This window comes from Eulemur rufifrons, chromosome 30 (assembly GCF_041146395.1).
Source record: "Eulemur rufifrons isolate Redbay chromosome 30, OSU_ERuf_1, whole genome shotgun sequence".
Taxonomy (NCBI): domain Eukaryota; kingdom Metazoa; phylum Chordata; class Mammalia; order Primates; family Lemuridae; genus Eulemur; species Eulemur rufifrons.
The window spans coordinates 18,922,413-18,944,941 of record NC_091012.1 but is presented as its reverse complement, the minus strand read 5'-3'; the positions used below and the strand labels follow the sequence as shown (position 1 = coordinate 18,944,941).

The 22,529-nt window shown below is 37.0% G+C and overlaps 1 protein-coding gene across 4 annotated transcripts in view; it reads right to left on the bottom strand.

Annotated features, from left to right (window-relative positions):
- The window catches only part of F8 (coagulation factor VIII), a 131,666-nt gene that overhangs the window by 59,662 nt on the left and 49,475 nt on the right, over window positions 1-22,529 (bottom strand). For all 4 annotated transcript variants that reach the window (XM_069463242.1, XM_069463243.1, XM_069463245.1 and 1 more), the window contains exons 11-13: window positions 19,599-19,813; window positions 17,668-17,818; window positions 4,597-4,806 (exon numbers count right to left, since the gene is read on the bottom strand). In XM_069463242.1, coding sequence (XP_069319343.1) covers window positions 4,597-4,806; window positions 17,668-17,818; window positions 19,599-19,813 — 576 coding nt within the window. The remainder of the gene's footprint in view (window positions 1-4,596; window positions 4,807-17,667; window positions 17,819-19,598; window positions 19,814-22,529) is intronic.

Sequence of the window (22,529 nt, the reverse complement as noted above, 5' to 3'; positions counted from 1 at the left end):
CCTAAGAACAGGATTAGCTGAATGAAAGAATACAATAAATTATAATAGGCCAATTCCATGCTGGTAAATTAGATGCATAAGCATAAGGGACAAAATCCACCCTTACCAAGCTACACAGCAGGTACCTAAACAGCTTTGTCATCTCACACATCTTTGCAGGCAAGATCTTAACTGCATCCAGCTTGCCCTCAAAGGGAAACTTTTCTCAAAAGTATGTTCCATAGAGCCCTGTGTGATAATGGGATGTCCATGAAAAAGCTTTCTATGATCAAATACATTTTGGAATCACTTCACATTGCATTCTATGTCCAGCCACATTACCAATCAAATGGGAAAGGAAAATAAAAACATTTTCTAATATGCAAGGACTCCAGAAATCTACCTCTAAAGTAGCCATTTCCAGGAAGTGATTATAGAATGTTCACCACCAAAATAAAGGAGGATATCTAAAAAGAGTAAGACATGGGATCCAGAAACCAGGTACCTATCCTGAAGGAGGGTGAAGAAAAGTCCCAAGTTGACAACTGAGCTTCAGGCCTAGAGAGAACCAGCCCAGACGGGAGCAAGAGAATGCATGGCTCCAGAAGGTCAGTTTCTAAGCAAAAAGGATACATTACCTGATAGAACTCTTGAAAAAAGAGGATGACTAAAGGGCAGATATTATGAGAACATGAAAATAATTAGAAGTTACAGTTAAACTAGTTACGAAAATGGAAACGTAATACTCTTTGGTTCCATAGTAAACATTTACATAGTCATAATAATGTGATTGTACTAAAATCAGGGACATAACTATATGATAAATTTGGGGATTGGGAGTCCAATTTCTGATATTTGAAGAATATTTTTGATGGTGTAAAACCATGCTGAGTGAGGGTAGACCAGGATTGGAGCTAAATGAATAATTTAAATAACGTTTTGGATTCCTAAAATTCCACTGTGATAACCGAGATCAAACTAATCCATTTTTTTTCTTCCTGAGGAGGACAGTAATTGGGTAAGAAAAAGGGAAATACCTCAATAAACAGGTCTGGAATAACATGTACCAAAGTAATAACATGGCTTAACTCTGAGAGGGGCCTGGGATTGGAAATGATGATCAAGAGGGACTTTAGTTACATTTGCATTGGTTGAATTTTTGTAATGAGAGCATCTTCTTGTATTACATGTGTGGCTAAAAATAAATTTAAAACATTATAATTAATTCATAAATCTTAGTCCAAGAGGTTAAAGAAGAGTTGGTTCTTTGATGAAAAAGTCAGTAAAATAGATAACCAAATAAAAATTAAGAAATTTCACATATATAAACTTTGAAATAAGAAAGGATATATAATTACAGATTACAAAGAAAATGAAAAGAATTGTAATTCCCTTGGAGATGCCTCAGCTGCCAATCTCTTCCCTAACTTCTTACATAGGCACAAGCTACTTAGCTAAGTTTTGGACTTGGTCAGCACTGCAAATATACAGATCAGCCTCCTGCTTCTGTGATCTAACCAGACTTTTGGTGAACTCATTACTTCTGTAAGCCGTTACCCAACCTTGGAACTAGTTACTATCAAAGTAACACAGAAAGAGAGACCAGCTGATCACAAGCCTGCACAGGCAGTAATAGGAGAGAGTCCACCATAGTAGAAGAGAGACAAAAGATCAGTAGAAACTAGAAATTGGATTGCGATTAGTTTACCTTAACCGTTCTTCCAGCTGTTGAGTGGAGAAGGGAATTTAACATCCATCAAGTAGACAGAAAGGTAGGCTAAAGCAAACCATTCATCCTCTCTGTTAACAAACTTTGATCAGGACATATTTATGCCTTGTTTGAGGACAAGAGAAAACAACAACATATAATCTATAAAAATACTGCAGAACAAGGAGAAGGAAACAGAAGTCATGAAACTCAGAGGAAATACCTACTTCTGACAAATATTTGCACATGACTTTTCATCAGAGCACTATTTAAAATAACCAAAAGATGGAAACAGAAACCACCAGATGAGTATACATCAACAGATGAGTGAATAAACAAAATAGTGATCTATCTATACAATGGACTATTATTCAAACATAAAAAGAATGATGTACTGACCAGTATGCTGCAAAATGGATGAACCTGGAAAATATGCTGAGTGAAATAAACCAGATATGGAGGATAAATCTTATATGATTTCTATACAGACAGAAAGTAGATAAGTGGTTGCCAGGGGCTGGGGGAAGGAGGGGATAGGGAGTGACTTCTTAATGGATATAGGATTTCTTTTTGGGGTGATGAAATACTCTGGAATTAAATAGTAGTGATGGTTGAACAACATTGTGAGTGTACTGGAAGTCACTTAATTGTACTCTTTTAAATAATTAAAACAGTGAGTTTTAGGCCGGGCGCGGTGGCTCACACCTGTAATCCTAGCACTCTGGGAGGCCGAGGCGGGTGGATCGCTCAAGGTCAGGAGTTCGAGACCAGCCTGAGCAAGAGCGAGACCCCGTCTCTACTAAAAATAGAAAGAAACTATATGGACAACTAAAATATATATAGAAAAAATTAGCCGGGCATGGTGGCGCATGCCTGTAGTCCCAGCTACTCGGGAGGCTGAGGCAGAAGGATCGCTTAAGCCCAGGAGTTTGAGGTTGCTGTGAGCTAGGCTGACGCCACGGCACTCACTCTAGCCAGGGCAACAAAGCAAGACTCTGTCTCAAAAAAAAAAAAAAAAAAAAACCAGTGAGTTTTATGTTATGTGAATTTTGCCTCAAAAAAATGAACAAATAAATGAGATCAGACTTTACCATATCAAACACGGGAAATCTTCTCTAAGAGCTTTATTTAGATTGAGCTTTGTAATCAATGAAACTATATTAAAATTTTTCCCTCAAGGCATATAAAGCAAAATCTAATTTGTCTTTAGAGTTTAAGTGATCACCAAAGTAGCTTAAAAGTTTCTCAAAATATTGATATTTTTAATATTTTTCTGTGCCTACACATGCACACACACATATATTCAATTATAACCATATTATACATAGTTTTATAGTATATATAATATAATATTATATACTTTTCCACCTAATTGTGAATATTTTCAATGTCATTAGATATTCTTCCATTCCATTATTTTTAATGGCTGCATAAGATTCCCAAAATATGAATGAGCCACACTTAACTCATCCTCGATTGTTAGACATTTATATTTTGTCCCCAAATTTACTAGTACCTTTATAAGTAATGCTGCCACATACACCCTTCTATATAATCTTTTTGCACATATTCATTCATTCATTTAAAAACATTTATTGAAGATTTATGCCAGGCACTGTAAACATTGGGGATATAATGATTAACAAGATAGGCAAGGTCTCTGCCCTCAGAGAGCTTACAACTTAGTTGGGAGACAGAGGCATAAGCACATAAAAATAAATAAGCAAGATACTTTCAGAGATGTTACTGGGGTCCTGCTAGGTTCTTTTTCACTTCCCATAAAAATACATCATTTGAAGTAATATAAGTTTCTAGATAGGAAGGTAAATGTGTGTTCATGTATGATGACATTAGTTTTTATTCCCCAGAAATTTCCCCATGAGGATTTATCTGCAAGAAAGCCATAAGAACAAGAGAACAACTATAACCTGCGGGTAGTTTTATGTTCTTCTCTCCGCAGATGATGGGGGTAGGGCAGATCAGGAAGCAAGCGCTTGTTAGTATGAATGTAGAAGAGTCTGTGCTCTGTTTAGGGCTCAGAAGTCTTGCAGTGGTTACTGAGGTAGAGGGAGGATGAGATTTTAATAGCCATATTTGTTCTGAGAGCCTCATAGTGGTTTAGAGGTATGTGTGCAAAGGAAGATTACCATGCATTTCCCAAAGGCTTCTAGGTGGTATTTATCCAGAAATACAAATGTTCACAAGACACACAGAAACATATTTGGGTCCCACATATTCACTGCATGTCTAAATATATGTTCACCACTACAATTTAGCCAACATACTTAAAAATTTGGCTCCTTAATTAGAGAGTAGATGTGTTGTTTGTTTTTCCATTCCTGAGATACTTTGCTTAGGATAATGGTCTCCGGTCCCATCCAAATTGCTGCGAAAGACATTATTTCATTCCTTTTTATGGCTGAGCAGTACTCCATGGTATGTATGTGTATATGTGTGTGTGTATATACATATATATACACACACACCACACACACAGGCACAAAGAGATTTAAAGATTGTTGGAAATCAAGAAGAGAGGAGTATTGTATTGGGTACAATGAACAGTATTCAGGTGATAGGCACACTAAAAGCCCTGACTTAAGCAATGTAAAAGGTATCCATGTAACAAAGACATTTGTACTCCCTTAATATTTTGAAATTAAAAATACCTAAAAAATAAAAGAAAAAAATTGGCCCTTGGCAAGTAAAGACACATTTTAGAGCAAAGACTTTTAGGTTAAATGCTTGAGTTGGGGCTGTCATTCAAATATCTTGCAATTACCAAAATCTCTCACCAAAATCACTTGAACTATTTAATATCTGCCCAAATGTGAGCGAGTGGGCAAAAGAACATATGACTAGCTAGTGAAGCAATTGCCACTGTTAGTAAAAGAATATAAATAACTAACCTGGGTTTTCCATTGACATGAAGACAGTTTCTCCTGAGAATGGGAAGAGGGTAAGTGTGTCTTCATAGACCATTTTGTGTTTGAAGGTATATCCAGAGAAGAATACAGAAAGGAAGTCAGTCTGTGCTCCAATGCTTAGAATATACCAGTATGCCACCTCATGCAAACAAACTGACAACTGCAAACTATCAAAAACATAGCCATTGATGCCTGCAAAACAATGGGGCAACAAGAAGTTTAGAAGTATCTTGGATTTATTATTTTGAATTGTGATTGTCATTATATAATTAGGAATTATTATATGGTATGTCCATTACCTTACTTCTTAGAAGAGATAGAATTATTCTTTCCCAAAAAGTAGATTGTTAATACTTTTTTTTTTTTTTTGAGACAGAGTCTCACTTTGTTGCCCAGGCTAGAGTGAGTGCCGTGGCGTCAGCCTAGCTCACAGCAACCTCAAACTCCTGAGCTCAAGGGATCCTCCTGTCTCAGCCTCCCGAGTAGTTGGGACTACAGGCATGCACCACCATGCCCGGCTAATTTTTTTCTATATATATTTTTAGCTGTCCATATAATTTCTTTCTATTTTTAGTAGAGATGAGGTCTCGCTCTTGCTCAGGCTGGTCTCGAACTCCTGAGCTCAAACGATCCGCCCACCTCGGCCTCCCAGAGTGCTAGGATTACAGGCGTGAGCCACCACGCCCGGCCAGATTGTTAATACTTAATCAGCTGGGCCCCAATAACAAAGTGAGGATAGATTCATAGACCATCATGGTAAAGATATATTTGGATGCTGCATGGGGTGGGCAAGCAGTTAGATAAGGAGTAGGATGTTTACATGATCTCAAAGTATACCCCCTGAAACTGTTTATTAGTTGCAAGGGAAAAAATAGTAACTAAACAGAGGATAAACCAGAAAAAAATCTTGACAGGGTGATTAAACTTAACAAATGGTAATGTCCCAGATTCAAGGAATGGAAATAAGCAGAAGAATTAGATGCTTGTACCAGATCCCTGTACTGCAGGGAGGAAATGGCGTAAATGATAGCATTGGTTGATGCCATTGAAATACTGGCTGCCAATTACAAAAATGTATTGTATCAATGTGAAATGTCCAGAATTTTATAAAGTCATTCTGGTTAGGTAAGAGAATGTCTTTATTTGTAGGAAATACACAATGAAGTATTAAAAGGTAAAGTGGCATGATATCTGCAATCTATTTTCAAATAGAAAACAAGTAATAAAAGTATGTATATAAAGAAAAGAGAAAATGACAAATCAAATACAGCAAAATGTTAAAAATTGGTGAATCTGGGTAAAGGATACATGCAAGTCCTCTGTACTATTCTTGTAAATTTTGTATAAATTTTAAATTATTTCAAACTAAAGAGCTAAGCAAAAGTATTAGTAACACCAGCCTTTGTCTATAAAGGGAATTGTTTTTGAAAGCCTCTTCCATCCATCCATTTATCCATTCAATAAACATTTGTCTACTCTGTTACTAGGTACTGTGCAAGGTGGTGGCCCACAAATCCACTAAGCAATGCTCAGACACTGGTTTAGTGCAACTAATTAAGAATCAAAGTTTCTTTTTCTACAGGATATTAAGAGATATTATAAAGCATTTTTACCTACTATAATTAAAAGTGTGATCATAATACAGGAATAGACAAATATATTAAGCAATATAGAGTACAGAAACTGATACAGATATAAGTGGAAATTTAATATATGGTAAAGACAGCATCTCAAATCAGTAGGGGAAAGAATGAGCTATTTGGTAAATGATGATGGAAAATATGACTATCCATTTGGAAAAATAGATTCCACTCCCTTTCACATCACTAACAAAAGTACACTCCTGTTAAATTAATCTAAATTTAGCCTGAGAAGGCTTTTTACTTGAGTTCTTACATAATGAACTGCAGCCTTAGTTCATTAACTGAAAGCCTAACTTAGTAGTATACTTTTTTAACAAACAGCTGAGTTTCAGCTGATTATAGAAGCGTCAGTCTATAGCAGGTGGCTAACAGATTCAAATAAGGCAAAGCACCAAGCTGTAATCAATTAAGTTGTCTCTATACCTCACTTTCTGTCCATAAATGCTGCCTGACCACATTGCTGGCCGGTGTTCTTTGAACCTATTCTGGTGCTGAGGGCTGCCTGATTCTAGAATCGTGAATAAAAGCCAGCTAAGATCTTTAAATTTATTGTAATTTTGCCTTTTGACACTCCACATGGATTAAATAATTACATTTTTTTGTAAAATATATACACACTTCTTTTGGGTACTGTATTAGTCTGATAGGGCTGTCATAACAAAGTACCACAGACTGGGTGGCTTAAACGACAGAAGTATGTTTTCTCACAGTTCGGAAGATGTTGGCAGGTTTGGTTGCTTCTGAGGCCTCTCTTTGTCTCACAATGGCTGCCTTCTCTCTGTATCTTCACATGGTCTTTCCCCTGTTAACATGCATCCCTGGTGTGTCTGTGTACACAAATTTCCTCCTCTTATAAGGACACTTAGATTCATATTAGATAAAGAGTCATATTAGATTAAGACTCATTCTCACAACCTGATTTCAACTTAATAACTACTTTAAAGATCCTATTCTCCAAATGTAGTCACATTCTGAGGTACGAGGGTTAGGGCTTCAACATATGAATGGAAGGTGGAGGACATGATTCAACCTATAACTGGTATATAACTAGGGGTGGATTTCCTGAGTCACAATAGGGTATGCATATCTTCAGCCCTAGATACTGCCAAATATTTTCCCAAAGTACTTTCATAAATTTCCATCCTGAGCAGAAATGTATGAGAGTTCTGGTTCTTCCACATCTTACCAACACTTAGTATGGTCAGTATTTTTAATTTTAGCCATTCTGGTGTATATAGTAGTATCTCATTGTTTTTTTTTTAAATCTCATACAATTTGGTTTATTCAATAACTTACATATTAGTTAATTCACTGGAATGTAACCTCCATCACACTCAACTACTAGAATGGCTGATTCTTCTCCAATCTTTCTTTAAATATATTTATTTATTTATTTTTATCTTTTATTTTTTGGAGACAGAGTCTCGCTCTGTTGCCCGGGCTGGAGTGCCGTGGCATCCGCCTAGCTCACAGCAACCTCAAACTCCTGGGCTCAAGCGATCCTCCTGCCTCAGCCTCCTGAGCAGCTGGGACTACAGACATGTGCCACCATACCTGGCTAATTTTTTCTATATATTTTTAGTTTCCAGCTAATTTCTCTCTATTTTTAGTAGAGACGGAGTCTCGCTCTTGCTCAGACTGGTCTCGAGCTCCTGACCTTGAGCAATCCTCCTGCCTCAGCCTCCCTGAGTGCCTAAATTTATTTTTTAATTGACAGGAAAAATAATATATATTTATGGTATACATAATGATGTTTTGATATGTGTGTATACATATATGGAATGGCTAAATCAAGCTATTTAACATATGCATTACCTCACATACTTAGCATTTTTTGTGGTGAGAACACTTGAAATCTACTCTTATAGCAATTTTCAACTATACAGTAGATTATTATTAACTGTAGTCTCCAGGGTGTATAACAGACCTCTTGAATTAATTCCTCTTGTCTAACTGGAATTGTGTGTCCTTTAACTAACATCTCCCCAATGCCCCTCCCCCAGTCTCTGGTAACCACCATTTTATTCTCTATGGACTCCACTTTTTAAGATTCCACATATAAGTGATATCAAGTTGTATTTGTCTTTCTGTACCTGGTTTATTTCACTTAACATAATGTCATCCAGGTTCACCCATATTGTTGCAAATGGCAGAATTTTCTTTTTTGTTTTTAAGGCTGAATAGTATTCCATTATGTATCTGTACCACATTTTCTTTATTTATTCATCCATTGATGGACACATAAGTTGATTTCACATCTTAGCTATTGTGAATAGTGCTGCATTGAACATGGGAATACAGATATCTCTTTGACATACTTATTTCTTATCTTTTGGATATGTCCACAATAGTGGGATTGCTGGATCATACAGTAGTTCTATTTTTAATTTTTTGAGGCATCTCCATACTGTTTTCCATATGGCTATACTAATTTACATTTTCACCAACAGTATACAAGGGTTTCCTTTTCTCCCCATCCTCTCCAACACTTGTTACCTTTTGTCTTTTTGATAATAGCCATTTTAACAGATGTGAGGTGATACCTCATTGTGGTTTAAATTTGCATTTCTCTGATGGTTAGTGATGTTGAGCAGTTTTTTATATACCTATTGGCCATTTGTATGTCTTCTTTTGAAAAATGTCTATTTAGAGCCTTTGCTCATTTTTAAATTGGAATATTTGTTTTTTTGCTATTGGGTTGAGTTCCTTATATATTTTAGATATTAACCCCTTATTAGATGTATGGTTTGCAAACATGTTCTCCCATTATACAGGTTGTCTCGTTACTCTGTTGATTATTTCCTTTGCTGTAAAGCTTTTTAGTTTGATGTAATCCCAGTTGTCTATTTTTGCTTTTGTTGCCTTTGCTTTTGATGTCATATCCAAAAAAATCTTTGCTCAGACCAATGTCATGGAGCTTTTTGCCTATGGTTTACTCTAGTAGCTTTACAGTTTTGGGTCTTAGGTTTAAGTCTTTAATTAATTTGGGGTTGATTTTTGTATATGGTATGAGATGAGAGTCTAATTTCATTTTTTTGAATATCCAGTTTTCCTAGCACCATGTATTGAGGGATTGTCCTTTCTGCATTGTGTGTTTTTTACATTTTTGTTGGAAATCAACTGACTGTAAATGAATGCATAGATTTATTTCTGGGTTCTCTATTCTGTTTCATTGGTCTATTTGTTTTTATGCCAGTACCATACTGTTTTGGTTACTACAGCTTTGTAGTAGATTTTGAAGTCAGGCAGTGTCATGTCTCCAGCTTTGTTCTTTTTGCTCAAGATTACTTTGCCTATTTTGGAGTCTTTTGTGGTTTCATACAAATTTTAGGATTATTTTTTCTATTTCTTTGAAGAATGACATTGGAATTTTGATAGGGATTGCACTGAATTTGTAGATCACTTTGGGTAGTGTGGCCATTTTTACAATATTAATTCTTTCAATCCATCAACACAGAATATATTTCCATTTATCTGTGTCTTCAACTTCTTTCATCAATATTTCATACTTCTCAGTATGTAGATCTTTTAGCTCCTTAGTTAAGTATATTCGTAAGTATTTTATTTTTTGTAGCTATTTTAAATGGGATTGTTTTCTTGATTTAGGGGGGTGGTTTGTTGTTAGTGTATAGAAATGGTACTGATTTTTGTGCACTGATTTTCTATCTTGCAACTTTACTAAATTCATTTATTGATTCTAATAGATTTTTAGTGGAGTCTTTAGGGTTTTCTACATGGGGAACCATGTCATCTGAAAGCAGAGACATTTTTTTTTTCTGAGAGACAAGGTTTTTCTTTGTCACCTGGCTGGAGTTCAGTGGCCCAATCATAACTCATTGAAACTTCAAACTCCTGGGCTCACGTAATTTTCCTGCCTCAGCCTCCTGAGAAGTTAGGACTACAGGTGCCTGCTGCCATGCCTAGCTAATGTAAATTTTTTTTAGAGATGGGGTCTAGCTATGGTGCCCAAGCTGGTCTTGAACTCCTGGCCTCAAGTGATCTTCCTTCCTTGGCCTCCCAAAGTGTTAGGATTACAGGCATGAGCCGCTGTGCCTGGCCAACAGAGAAAATTTAACTTCTTCCTTTCTGATTTGGATGACATTTCTTTCTTTCTTTTTACTAATTGCTTTGGCTAGGATTTCCAGTACTACGTTAAATAGAAGTGGTGAGAGTGGGCATCCTTGTCTTGTTCCTGATCTTAAAGGAAAAGTTTTTCTAACTTTTTTCCATTGAGTATGATGTCAGCTATGGGCTTGTCACATATAACCTTTATTGTGTTGAGGTTCATTCCTTCCATACCTAATTTTTTGAGAATTTTTATCATGAAAAGATATTGAATTTTGTCAAAGGCCTTTTCTGCATCTATTGAGATGATCATATGGATTTTGTCCTACATTCTGTAGTATATCACAATTAATAATTTGCATATGTTGAACCATCCTTGCTTCCCTGGGATAAATCCCACTTGATATGTGAATGATCCTTTTAACGTACTATTGAATTTGTTGAAGAGTTTTGCATCTATGTCCATTAGAAATATGGGCTTGTACCCAATTATGAAGACAAGTTTCCCTACCTATACATTTTAGGTAGGGGATATTACCTGCCCTGACACTGTTCCCTGGGTTAGTTCTTTCATTCCCTACCACAGTTACTCTAAACCTTTAAGTTGCTTGATTGTGGTAGTTAATAGTGTTGTTAGTTAAATATTCCTGATTCTATCCCTGCTCTTGTCACAGGGTATGATTTACTCTAGGGTAGAGGTATATAACCATTTTTTCTGTAAATCATGAATGGAAGTGTTATTTCTGGGCCAGCAGGTTTTACTAGTAGTTTGAGACCCTCCAGATCTCTCTCCCTGTGCACAGGAATGAACAGTACTCTCAATGGTGGCAGCTGTGTCACCCTTGGTCCCTGAGTGTTTACAATGAACAGGCTTCCCACCTGGCTACCAAACAGCAATGATAGCATGAAAGACAAACAAATATAACTGCTGTTTACAGACAATGGGATTTGTGCTTTGTTGCTTGCTAATAAGTAAACTAGTCCAGCCTGTCAGATCCACCCCTCCTCACACCTAGTTTACTACAGAATTTAGAAACCATCAAGTAAGAAAACCATCAATCTCTTATTCATCCCTAGACCATCTTTCATTCCATGAAAATATATCTTTCATTCTGTGTGGATTTAATTCCACTGTACTCCAGATTTTATTTAGTCAATTCTTATGGCAACCTTACTTTAGTCTTCTGTCTTATCTGTCTAACCCATCCCTTCCACTGTATTGAGGTGACCAAGAGTTTCTTTCTGGAACTCCATTTTATTGGTCTTCTGGTCTATCCTTACACCAAGCCCACATTGTATCAATTATCCTAGATTTATGGCAGGTCTTTCAGTATAATGATATACTTAAGTAAATCTTTAAGTTTAAGGTTCTCTTTCAAGATATGTGTGTGTATTTATATATTTGGCCCTGGGTATTTTCATATAAATTTTAGAGCCAGCTTGTTGCTTTTGACAAATATGATTGTGAACATTGTCTATAGTTTAATTAAAAATGAACATCTTAAAAAAAAAAAAAAGAAAAGAAATATGGGCTTGTAATTTTCCTTTCTTGTACTGTCCTTGTCTGGCTTTAGTATCAGGGTAATGCTGGCCTTGTAAAAAGAGTTTGTAAGTACTCCCTCATCATCAATTTTTTGGACAAGTTTGTAAAGGACTGATATTAGTTCTTCTTTAAATGTTTGGTAGAATTCAGCAGTGAAGCCATCAGGTCCTGAGCATTTTTTTAATGGAAGACTTTATTACTGATTCAATCTCCTTACTCATTATTGGTCTGCCCAGCCTCTATTCATGATTTCTTCATGATTTAAGTTACATATGTCTAGGAATTTGTTCATTTCTTCTAGGCTATCCAATTTGTTGGCATATAATTGTTCAAAGTAATCTCATATGATTCTTTGTATTTCTGTGGTATCAGTTATAATGTTACACTTTTATTTCTGATTTCATTTATTTGAGTCTTCTCTCATTCTTTCTTAATCTAGCTAAAGGTTAGTTCATTTTGTTTATCTTTTCAAAAAACCAACTCTTAGTTTCATTGATCTTTATATTGTTTTTCTAGTCTTTATTTCATTTAGTTTTGCTCTGATTTTTATTTCCTTTCTTCTACTAACTTTGGGCTTAGTTTGTTCTTTTTCTAGTTCCTTTAGGTATTACATTAGGTTGTTTATTTGGGTTTGTTCTTCTTTTTTGAATGTACATGTTTATTGCTATAAACTTCCCTAGTAGAAGTGCTTTTGCTACAACTTATAAGTTGTATGATATGTTGTGTTTCCATTTTTGTTTGTCTCAAGATTTTTAAAAATTTTCCTTTTAATTTCTTCTTTGACTCATTGGTTGTTTAGGAACATGTTATTTAATTTCCACATATTTGGGACTTTTCCAAAATTCCTCCTAATATTGATTTCTGGTTTCATACCATTGTGGTTGGCAAAGATACTTGACATGATTTCAATGTCCTTAATTTGTTAAGACTTGTTTTGTGGCCTGATATATAATTTATCCTGGAGATTGTCCCATGTGTGCTTGAGAAGAATGTGTATTCTGCTGCTGTTGGGGTGGGATGTTCTGTATTATGTTTATTAGGTTCACTTGGTCTATAGCATACTTCAAGTCTAATACTTCCTTATTGCTTTTCTGTCTGGATGATCTGTGCATTGTTGAAAGTGTCATACTGCAGTCCCCTACTATAATATTATTTTATTGCAATCTATCTCCTTCTTCAGACCTATTAATATTTGCTTTATATATTTAGGTTCTCCAATGTTGTATGTACATATTTATAATTGTTATATTTTATAGATGAATTAATCCGTTTATCATTATATAATGACCTTCTTTGTTTTGTTTTACAGTTTTTGACTTAAAGTCTATTTTATCTAAGTATAACTACCCCTTTTCTCTTTCCATCTCCATTTGCATGGAATATTTTTTTCCATGCTTTCACTTTCAGTCTATGTGTGTCCTTAAGTGTGAAGTGAGTTTCTTGTAAGCAGCTTATAGCTGGGTCTTATTTTTCTTATCCATTCCGTCACTGTATGTATCTTGATTGGAGAATTTAAGCCATTTATATTCAAGATAACTACTGATATTGAGAACTTACTACTGCCATTTTGTTCATTGTTACTTAGTTGTTTTATTGATCCTTTGTTCCTTTCTTTCTCTCTTGCTGTATTTTGTAGTTAGATAATTCTTTCAAGTGTCTTCCTCTGTAGTTAGATAATTCTTTCAAGTGGCATGCTTTGATTCCTTACTTTTTATCTTTTGTATATCTACTATAGGTTTTTGCTTTGTGGTTACTTTGAGGCTTACACACATTATCTTATAACAGGCTATTTTAAGCTGATAACAACTTAACTCTGATAGCATAAAAAAATCTATATTTTTATACCCCCCCACACATTGTATGTTCTTTTTTTTTTTTTTTTTTTTTTTTGAGATGGAGTCTCACTCTGTTGCCCAGACTAGAGTACCGTGGCATCAGCTTAGCTCACAGCAACCTCAAACTCCTGGGCTCAAGTGATCCTCCTGCCTCAGCCTCCTGAGTAGCTGGGACTACAGGCATGCGCCACCATGCCTGGCTATTTTTTTTCTGTATATATTTTTAGTTGTCCATATAATTTCTTTCTATTTTTAGTAGAGATGGGGTCTCGCTCTTGCTCAGGCTGGTCTTGAACTCCTGAGCTCAAACGATCCACCCTCCTCGGCCTCCCAGAGTGCTAGGATTACAGGCGTGAGCCACCATGCCCGGCCTGTATGTTCTTGATGTCACAATTTACATCTTTTTATACTGTATATCTCTTAACAAATTAGTATAGCTATCATTATTTTTGATAGATGTATTTTTTAACCTTTATTATAAAGATATAAGTAATTTACACATCTCTATTACGGCGCCAGCATATTCTGAATTTGACTATGTATTTACGTTACTAGTGAGTTTTATATTTTCGTATGTTTTCATGTTACCAATTAGTGTCCTTTTATTTCATCATCAAAAACTCCCTTTAGCATTTCTTTGTAAGACAGGTCTAGTGGTGATGAACTCCCTCAGCTTTTGTTTGTCCAAGAAAGTCTTTATCTCTCTTTCATTTCTGAAGGACAAATTTTTTGGGTAAGGCTTATTCTTGGTTGGCAGGGTTTTTTTTTTCTCTTTCAGCACTTTGAATATATCAACTCACTCACTTTTGGCTTGTAAGGTTTCTATTGAGAAATCCACAACTAGCCCTACTGAAACTTCCTTATGTGTGATTTGCTTCTTTTCTTTTGTTGCTTTCAGGATTCTCTCGTTGTCTTTGATATTTGACAGTTTGATCATAATATGTCTTTTTTTGTTTTTTTTTTGTTTTGTTTTTTGTTTTGTTTTTTGTTTTTTTGAGACAGAGTCTCACTCTTTTGCCCAGGCTAGAGTTCCATGGCATTAGTCTAGCTCACAACAACCTCAAACTCCTGGGCTTAAGTGATCCTTCTGCCTCAGCTTCCTGAGTAGCTGGGACTACAGGCATGCACCACCATGCCTAGATAATTTTTTTTAATATATATTTTTAGTTGTCTGGCTAATTTCTTTCTATTTTTAGTAGAAATGGGGTCTCACTCTTACTCAGACTAGTCTCAAACCCTTGACCTCGAGCGATCCTCCCGCCTCAGCCTCCCAGAATGCTAGGATTACAGGCATGAACCACCACACCTGGCCATGATATGTCTTTTTTTTCTTTTTTATTTCAACATATTAAATAATAGCAGAAAACTTTCCAAGTCTGGGGAAAGATATAAATATCCAGATATAGGATATCCATAATATGTCTTGATGTAGCCTTGTTTGAATCAAATCTAACCAGATACCTTTGAGCTTCCTATACCTGGATATTTATATCTTTCCCCAGACTTGGAAAGTTTTCTGCTATTATTTCTTTAAATAAGCTTTATTGCCTTTTGTCTCTCTCTTCTCCTTCTTGAACTACTACAATTAGAATATTTGCTCCATTGATGCTGTCCCATAAGTCCCATAAAGCTTTTTTCATTCTTTTTCATTCTTTTTTTCTCATCTTACTGTACATTTTCAAATAACCTGTCTTCATGTTCACAGATTCTTTCTCCTGCTTGTTCAGTTTTGCTGTTGGTGCTCTCTGTTGCATTTTTAATTTCATTCATTGTATTTTTTCAGCCCCATAATTTCTCTTTAATTTTTAAAAATAGTTTCAATGTCTCTATTAAATTTCTAATTTTGGTCATTTATTGTTTCCCTGATTTTGTTGAATTGTTTCTCTGTATTTTATTGAAGTTCACTGAGCCTCCTTAAACCAATTATTTTGAATTCTTTCTCAATCAGTTTGTATATCTCCATCTCTTTGAGATCAGCCACCGGGAAATTACCGTGTTATTTTGGTGGTATTATATCTCGTTGGTTTTTCATGTTTCTTATCACTTTATATCGATGTCTGCATATTTGGTTGAGCAGTCATTTCTTCCAGACTTTATGGGCTAGTTTTGATGTGGAAAGACTTTCCCCTGTGGGGGGATGTGAGTGTGCTTGTTGGGTGGGGTGCAGTGGTTCTGGCACCAGTGATCAGGCAGTTGTGTGGTCTCTGTACATCTTTGTCAACTGAGGTCAGTGTTGGTGAAGATTGCAGGGATCCTCAGCCACCAATGCTGTGTATGTCCAGAGTGGTGGTGAGGGTTGTTGGTGTCTTTAGTGGTGATGGCTGCTAAGGTCTTCCCAATCTCTGTTTTCTCCCACTGGGGAAGTTGTGGCTGAGGGGATCCCTCTTGGCACTGGGTATAGCTTGTGGTTTCATTCACAGTGGTAGTGGCACTGATTTCTGATGAGTGTGTCCATGGAGTTGTCATGAAGCTGAGGCCTAAGGCACAAATGTTTGAAGGGACTACAGCTCTGGGATCTAGGGTGATTAAGGGCACTGGTGCCTGATGTGTAGTCACCCCTGCTGCTGCATCGGTAACAGTACGCAAGGTGTAGATACCTGTGAAGCAGCCAAGGGAGCAGATAATGGGAACTCAGGCATTCACAGAGTTACAGCAACTTTGGCTTCAGGTCAGGGCCTAGCTCGCTATGGCAGCTGAGCTGGGGCCCAGGGCACAGGCACCCCCACAGCTGTGTTGGTAACAGTTTGTGAGGTGTGGATGCTTGTGAAGTAGCCAGGAAGCTGAGAATGGAAGCACAGGTATGCACAGAGTCACAGTGGCTGCAGGGTTGGGGCAGGGCTTAGCTCTCTATGGTGGCTGATCCACTGCCCAGAGCAGGGTCATACTCAGTGAGAGCTTGGCTCTTGGGTCCGGGCAATGAACTAGCTTACTATAGCAATGGCTTTGGAGTCTGAGACCTGGGCAGGCCCAATGCATCCACATAGCCAGGTCTGGATTGTGGGTACTCGTTGGGTGGCTCCATCTCTGGGATTGGGGCACACACAGGGTTAGGAGAGGTGGTGGCTTTTTTCTTTTTTCTTTTTTTTTTTGCCAGTCTAATAGGTATAAAGTGCTCTCTCATTGGTATTCTATTTTGTATTTCCCTGTAAGGTAGTGCAATTAAAATTTTTTTCATGTTTTTGATTATTCAGATTTGTGTGTATATATAAACACTCACGTATGTATGTATGTGATTGGCTGAATTGTGCCTCCCCACAAAACTTATAAGTTGAAATACTAACCTCCAGTACCTCAGAATGTGTCTGTATTTAGAGATAATGACTTTAAATAGGAAATAAGTTAAAATGAGGTCACCAGGGTGGGCCATATCCCAATATTACTGATATCCTTATAAAAAGAAGAGATTAGGACACAGATAGACAAACAGAGAGGAAACCATGTGAGGACACAGGGAGAAGCTAACCATCTGCAAGCCAAGGAGAGAAGCCTCAGAAGAAAGCAACCCTGCCAACACCTTGATCTCAGACTTCTATCCTCCAGAACTGTGAAAAATAGACCTCTGTTGATCAAGCCACTCAGTCTGTGGTACTTTGTTATGGCAGCCCCAGAAGACTAATACAATATATGTATGTTTTCTATATGATTATATAATCATGGAGAAGATATGTTTTAAATAGGTTATCTGGGCATAGAATGGTTGGTGGAAAGGTGTAATATAGAAGGAGATGGGGAAATAAAAGGGACAGGGCAACCAAGTAATTTTGAAAGGAAAAAGTGGTGACTGGATATTTTAAATATACAGTAATATGATCCCATTTATGTATGGTATCTGTAAAATTATACATTTATAGGTAATAATTGTTAAATTTATCTGCATATATAATCCATTCATTATCTGGACATAAGTTTGGTCATATCAATTTCTCTTTATCCTATACCCAATGGACTCAAGTTCTGCTTTACTCACTGTGCATGATGTTGGAGGCTTGGAACTCTGGATCCTGGGGCCGTACTCCAGCTGCATTGGGGAGGAAGCGTTGCATATTCTCTGTGAGGTACCAGCTTTGGTTCTCATCAAATACAGAAAACAGGATAACATTTCTTTTGTCTGACATCATCTGTTGATTACATGTATTGAAAGAGGTAAAGAAATGCTATTGATATCGTCAAATAGGACTAGCAGTCAGTGATGGAAGCAATGGCATGCATGTGATATATCTAATCCTTTGATTCAATTCCATTTTCTCTTAGGGTCACTATTATGGCATATACCAGGCCTGGGAATGAGGGTGGTGCTTCCAGCAGTGAATATTTGCTTAGAGCAAATGTGTCCCCAGGGCAAGAGGATGACTGGATCCACTAAACTTGGTTTCTTCTGGACCCAGGGCCCTATGCTGACTGTTTTTTTTTTTTTTTTGGTATAGTCTGTAGTCTCATTCTTTCCATGTTCAGATTAGAAGATTTTCATTGTCTTTCTTAAACAAGTTAGTTAAGTCAAATAAGAGTAACACCTTTCCTAAACTGCCATCTAGTAACTGCCCTTCCACATGGCTACCCATCTATAAAAAAGTAAAAATAGATAAACAGAAATCAAATAGCAAAGATAAAGCAAACCACAAAAGTGTTGAACACTAATACCTTAACTTTTCTGTTTAAAAAATAAATTTTTTTTCAGAAGAGCAGTTTGTATATGAATAAAATTTATGGGTTGGTCCCTTACTAATCGAATCTGCTAAGATTTAATATGTAAACCTCACTAATACTATAAATTTCATTTTGCATAATGAATAGCTATGGAAACCAAAACGCTGAGGGGAGTAAACTGGAAAATAACAGAGGTATATTTCAGTCCTCTTCCAAAAAATGGTAGAAAAACTACAATTAGGAGAAATTTGTCAGGACAGGTACTTAGCCAAATTTGTGATTCTATGGGAGTAGTAGGAATCTTATGTATCATAAATAACCACATGAACATGTAGTCAAGCCTCAGCAATATGGCAATGAGTTATTCTGGAACCAAGCAATGAGTTATTGTGAAGAACTAAGCTTTCCTTTTTCTGAAAATTTAGCTTTTTTTCTTTTTTGAGACAGGGTCTTACTTTGTCACCCAGGCTAGAGTGCAGTGGTGCCATCAGAGCTCACTGCAGCCTCAAACTCCTGGGCTCAAGTGATCCTCCCTCCTCTGCCTCCCAAGTAGCTGGGACCACAGGCGCACGCCACCACACCCAGCTAATTTTTAAAAAATTTTTTGTAGAGACAAGGTCTCACTATTTACCATGTCTCAAACTCCTGAGCTCAAGTGATCCCTCTGCCTCAGCCTCCCAAAATGCTAGGATTACTGGCAGGAGGCACCGCACCTGGCTGTTAGCTTTATTTTTTTAAAGTAGGAGAAGTGGTTCAAATTCTAACCATAATCTGAAATATTTTATATTTTTCTCTGTATCTTGCTTAACACATATTTATCAAGCTCTTACTAAATTCCATGCAGTTTCCTCCATGCTGCAGATATGTTAATTTTGAGGTACTTTCGAGTCACCCATAATGAGATGTCCAGGAGAGAAGTCTAGGCTGTAGATATAAATTTGTGGGTCATCTGAAAATAGGTGGTAATTGGACATGTAAAAATAGGTAAGACCACCTAGAGAGAGTTAAATCCCAGACTGGGAATGAGTATTACAGAAAGACTCTAGGGCCCAGATTCTATGGCAGCAGTCAAGGTTATTACACGAAACTCAAACTCAGTAAAAGCTAATCAGAACCCAGCTCATTTCTTTCATTGGCCAATATTGCAGATTACTATAGTCTCTGCAAACTATAGGGGGACATACACGGACAGTTCATATGCATCTCATTCCATTTTTAGTTTCAAATCCAGTACTTAGAAAGGGAAGAACTCACCTGGTTTCCTCTTTGATCTACAGATTCCTTGTAGCAGATGAGGAGAGGGCCAATGAGTCCTGAAGCTAGATCTTTCTCCCGATTAATGAAACTAGAGTAATAACGGGTCAAGCATCGGGGATCCGATTTAGTTGGCCCATCTTCTAGAGTCACTGTCCATTTATACTTGAATATTTCTCCTGGCAGAATTGGCAAATCTTTCAAATGTTTTATACCTACCCATACCCAAACCCAGAAATAACTTGATTAGAGTATAGCAAGTCACATACTGGTAATTATGTTGTTATTGCAAGGGTTCTACAAATCTATATGCACATATTAAGTTTCTCAGTAAATGGAAACTAAAATTGCCTCTATTAGAAGTTTAAGATTCACACAATTTTTTTTTTTTTACAATCAAAAGCTATAGTTGATTATTCAGTTGACTGTGAGAATTTCAGGCCTGAATATATGCCAAAGGGCTGGGCACTGAAGTTTAAACTCACATATGGTATTAAGAAATGTGATATCTGACCCCTGTTAGGACAGGCAGCAAGAACTGAGACCTGCCCTCAGGCTAATGGGTCGTTGGTACAAGAAATGTCTGATTTTAGTAATTAAACCTCACTTTTCGGTATGTTTAATAACTAAAGATCCAATCTAAATCAAAATTTTAATTTCATTTCCATTCTAAGCTCTCCTTCATCCCATTAAGTTATGTCTGACTTATGGTATGTCTTTTCAGTATTTCTCAGCTTTCTTCTCTTCCCTCTTCCAGGGGCTAGGAGTAAGGGTGGGTGGGGATTCAAAGTATATGGGCTTTCAGAATTCTCCACATAAAAAGCAGGTTACCAGTAACTATATTATGTATGCCTCCAAATTTTAGGGTACACATCCAAAATCTCCCCAGAACTCTGTCACAATGCCCTTCTCCCATAAAGGAATGCAAATCAAACTGGTGTTAGAATTCTCATCAGCAACAATGAATATTAGAAAAGAGTGGATGGCAAATTATTTATAACCATCCTGTCTATACATCATGTGATACAGAAGGTCTCAGAAAGTTGACTCTCTATGTACTATGTATTTAGAAGTTGCCTGAGGTTATACTTCCAGAAAAGCAGAAGAAGAAATGAAAAATCAGAAATGTACAAGATAAGGGAGGTAATGTCACAAACCCACAAGTCCAAAGGAAAAAAATCTAAAGATGGCAGCTTTGAAGCAGGCCTAGAAAGCATATAATCCAAATTAAAGCAATAAATTGGTGAACTACAAGAATGTCTTTAAGATGAAAAAAGAGGCTGGGCACAGTGGCTCACACTTGTAATCCTAGCATTTTGGGAGGCCAAAATGGGAGGATTGCTTGAGGCCAGGAGTTTGAGACCAGCCTGAGCAACATTAGTGAAACCTACCAAAAAAAAAAAAAAATCTGTCTCTAGCTAAGAACCATTAAAAAAAAAGAAATTAAATTAAATTAAATTAAAAAATTAGCCGGGAGTGGTGGCACATTCCTATAGTCCTGGCTACTCAGGACGCTGAGGCAGGAGGCTCACTTGAGCCCAAGAGTTTGAGGTTACCTGGGCAACAGAGCAACACCCTGTCTCCAAGATAGAAAGATAAATAAATAAATAAATAATAATAAAGTCTTCACTTCTTAGCATTGACTCACACTCTCCTTGAAAGTTGTACCTCTCTCCTGATTTAATAAAGAAAAAAAAAAAGGAAAAAGATTTGGATACCAAGCAATAAATGGAATGATTAATAAGGTGAAAGGCTTTAGAGGTATGGTAAACAAGCATACATTTTTTTTTTTCCTAACAAAAGAAAAGAAAGTCTTACTTCAGGATACAAACACAAAAATTATGATAGCATTGTCCTAAAAGAAAGAAAATTAAAATTTTGCATGATTTTGAACTACTGATAGAGAATAAGAAAGGAGAATCTATTTGATCTTTTTTACTGTTATTATTTTTAACTGACATAATAATTGTATATATTTATGGGGTATGGTGTGATATTTCCATACATGTATACAATGTGTAATGATCAAATCAGGGTAATGAGTATATATCCATCACTTCAAACATTTATCATTTCTTTGTGCTGGGAACATTCTAAAACCTCTCTTCTAGCTATTTGAAAATATATAATAAATTATTGTTAACTATATAATTAACTGTAGTCACCCTACTGTGCTATTGAATACTAGAACTTATTCTTCCTATCTACCTATAATTTCCAGCGGTCCCCAACCTTTTTGGCACCAGGACCAGTTTTATAGAAGACAATTTTTCCACGGACAGCTGGCGGGGAGGGAGGGGGCTCGGGGCGGGGGCTGGAGGCGGAGCTCAGGTGGTGATGCCCCCCTCGTTCCTAACAGGCCACAGACAGTACTGGGCCTCCGCCCAGGGCTTGGGGACCGCAGTGTTAAGCAACCTCTCCCACTCCCTCCTCCTCTCCACCCTTCCCAGCCTCCAGTTGTCACTATTCTATTCTCTACTTCTATGATATCAACTTTTTTATCTTCCCCATATTATTATTATTATTTTTTTTTTTGAGACAGAGTCTCACTCTGTTGCCCAGGCTAGAGTGAGTGCCGTGGCGTCAGCCTAGCTCACAGAAACCTCAAACTCCTGGGCTCAAGCAATCCTCCTGTCTCAGCCTCCCGAGTAGCTGGGACTACAGGCATGCACCACCATGCCCGGCTAATTTTTTCTATATACATATTTTAGCTGTCCATATAATTTCTTTCTATTTTTAGTAGAGATGGGGTCTCGCTCTTGCTCAGGCTGGTCTCGAACTCCTGAGCTCAAACGATCCGCCCACCTCGGCCTCCCAGAGTGCTAGGATTACAGGCGTGAGCCACCGCGCCCGGCCTATTTTATCTTAATTAGTAAAATCATGTGAACTGCAGACAAGAGAACAATCACAGCATATGACCCAGTTCTGCAG